At 60.6% G+C, this 1,988-nt stretch overlaps 1 protein-coding gene across 1 annotated transcript; it reads left to right on the top strand.

The window, feature by feature from the left end:
* Positions 1-486: 486 nt before the first annotated feature.
* Positions 487-1,549, top strand: LOC104517399 (alpha-(1,3)-fucosyltransferase 7). Its single transcript, XM_010167299.2, is given in 2 exon segments — positions 487-759; positions 761-1,549. Coding segments are annotated over 2 exon segments (1,062 nt in total).
* Positions 1,550-1,988: the final 439 nt, after the last annotated feature.

The following is a 1,988-nucleotide window of genomic DNA, read 5'->3' as shown; positions in this document are numbered from 1 at the left end:
CTGGCTGCGTTTGAGACTCAACCTGCCCCAGGCAAAGCAAGAAGGGTGGAGTGGGACCGGGGCTGTTTGTCAGATGGGGAAACTGAGGCACAAGGTACCAAGGATCACATCCCCCGTGCACGTAAGGTGCTAGGCAGTTGGGGTGGGGGGTGGGCAGCTGCTGTTCTGTGGCCCCCTTTGGCAGCATCCCTGCTCACCCCAGAGATGGGGACACTGGGGACCGTGGGAAAGTGTCACAAAAGCCACCGTGGGGTGACACCAGGTGCACAGGGGACTGGGGATGTGGGGGGGAGGATCAGCAGAGGGGCTAGGGGTGAATCATGGGACCCATGTTTCATTGAGAAGCCCTTTCTCCACCCTCTCCAGCCCCAGCACCTCCCCACTACCCCCCACTCCCAGCAAGGTGAGCTGATGGCCCTTGGTGGCCTCTGCTCTCTCCCAGGTGTCAGCTCTGTCACCCAAGAAGGTAACAGCCAGCCCAGCAGCATGCCCCGGGCATCGCCACTGCCACGGCCACGGTGGGGCTGGCCTGGTGTGAAGGTGGTGGTCATTGCTGGGGTGTTTGTAACCACCCTCTGGAACCTGAGGTGCTTCCTCGATCCTTCCAAGGTCTCTGGAGAAGCCCCCAAGCAGACTGAGCCACTGGTGGTCCTGGTGTGGGAATGGCCCTCAAAGCAAGTCCCCAACATCAGTGGGGACATTTGCCATGAGCTGTATGGCATCACGGGCTGCTGGCTCACCACGGAGCGGCGGGGCCGCCACGGAGCGGCGGCTCCTGGTCCAGGCGGACGTGGTGGTGTTCCCTGCCACCAGGCTCCAGCCCGGCAGGGACAGGCTGCCCAAGGAGAGGCCGCCGGGGCAGAACTGGGTGTGGGTCTCCCTGGAGTCTCCCTCCAACACTAAAGCTCTAGCAGGATGGAACCAGACCTTCAACTGGGTGATGACCTACAGACAGGATTCAGACATCTTCATCCCCTACGGCAAGCTTGTGCCCAACCAGTCAGCCACCATGAACATCCCCATGAAGACCAACTTGGTGTCCTGGGTTATCAGCAACTACCACAGGACTCAGAAAAGAGCTGAAGTCTACAAAAACCTCTCCAGGTACCTCCATGTGAACATATATGGGAAAGCAAACAAAAAGCCGCTTTGCAAGGACTGCCTCTTGCCGACGACGTCCAAGTCCAAGTTCTACCTGGCATTCGAGAACTCCATCCACCAGGACTACATCACCGAGAAGCTCTGGAGGAACTCGCTGATGGCCGGCACCGTGCCTGTGGTGCTGGGGCCTCCCCGGGCCAACTACGAGCAGTTTGTCCCTGCAGACTCCTTCATTCATGTCAATGACTTTGGTTCCCTGGCAGAGCTGGCCACCTTCCTGAAGACCATGAACTCCAGCCGCTACCGGCAGTTCTTTGCCTGGCAGAGGAGGTTCAGCGTGAAGCTCTACGCTGACTGGAGGGAGCGGATCTGCACCATCTGCACCGCCTACCCCAGCCTGCCCCGTGGCCGTGTCTATCGCGACCTGGAGAGCTGGTTCAACACCTAGCACGGGACTCGTGTGTGCTGGGACCATCGGGGATGGACCTGGGCAGAGAATAGTGGGGTAGGAGAACATGGGGCACCCTCCTGCAGGGTGACGTGGGGCAGGGAGGGAGAAGGGAGCCCTGACCTCTCCTCCCAACCTGGCCGTTGCCACACTGGGACCTTGAGCAACTCCCTGTGACTTAATTTCTTACAAAACAGGACAAAACCATCCCCCCCCACCCCCCGAAGACCTGACACTGACCTACCTCGCCAGGGTGCTGGCGGACGAGAGGGGGCTTTGGAAATAAAGGACACAGTGCTGTGGAGGCTCAGCCTGTGGGGCAGCGGCTGGGCAGGGGGCTGGCGGGGGTCTCAGGGCTCCCCAATCTTCCCCTGTGATCACTCTGTGTCCCCCCCAGCACCTTCTGCTGAGTGGTGAAGCCCCAGTGGCAGAGGCCCCA

The sequence above is a fragment of the Antrostomus carolinensis genome, unplaced genomic scaffold (assembly GCF_000700745.2).
Source record: "Antrostomus carolinensis isolate BGI_N321 unplaced genomic scaffold, ASM70074v2 scaffold28004, whole genome shotgun sequence".
NCBI classification, from domain to species: Eukaryota; Metazoa; Chordata; class Aves; order Caprimulgiformes; family Caprimulgidae; genus Antrostomus; species Antrostomus carolinensis.
This window is presented reverse-complemented; position numbering and strand designations above follow the sequence as displayed.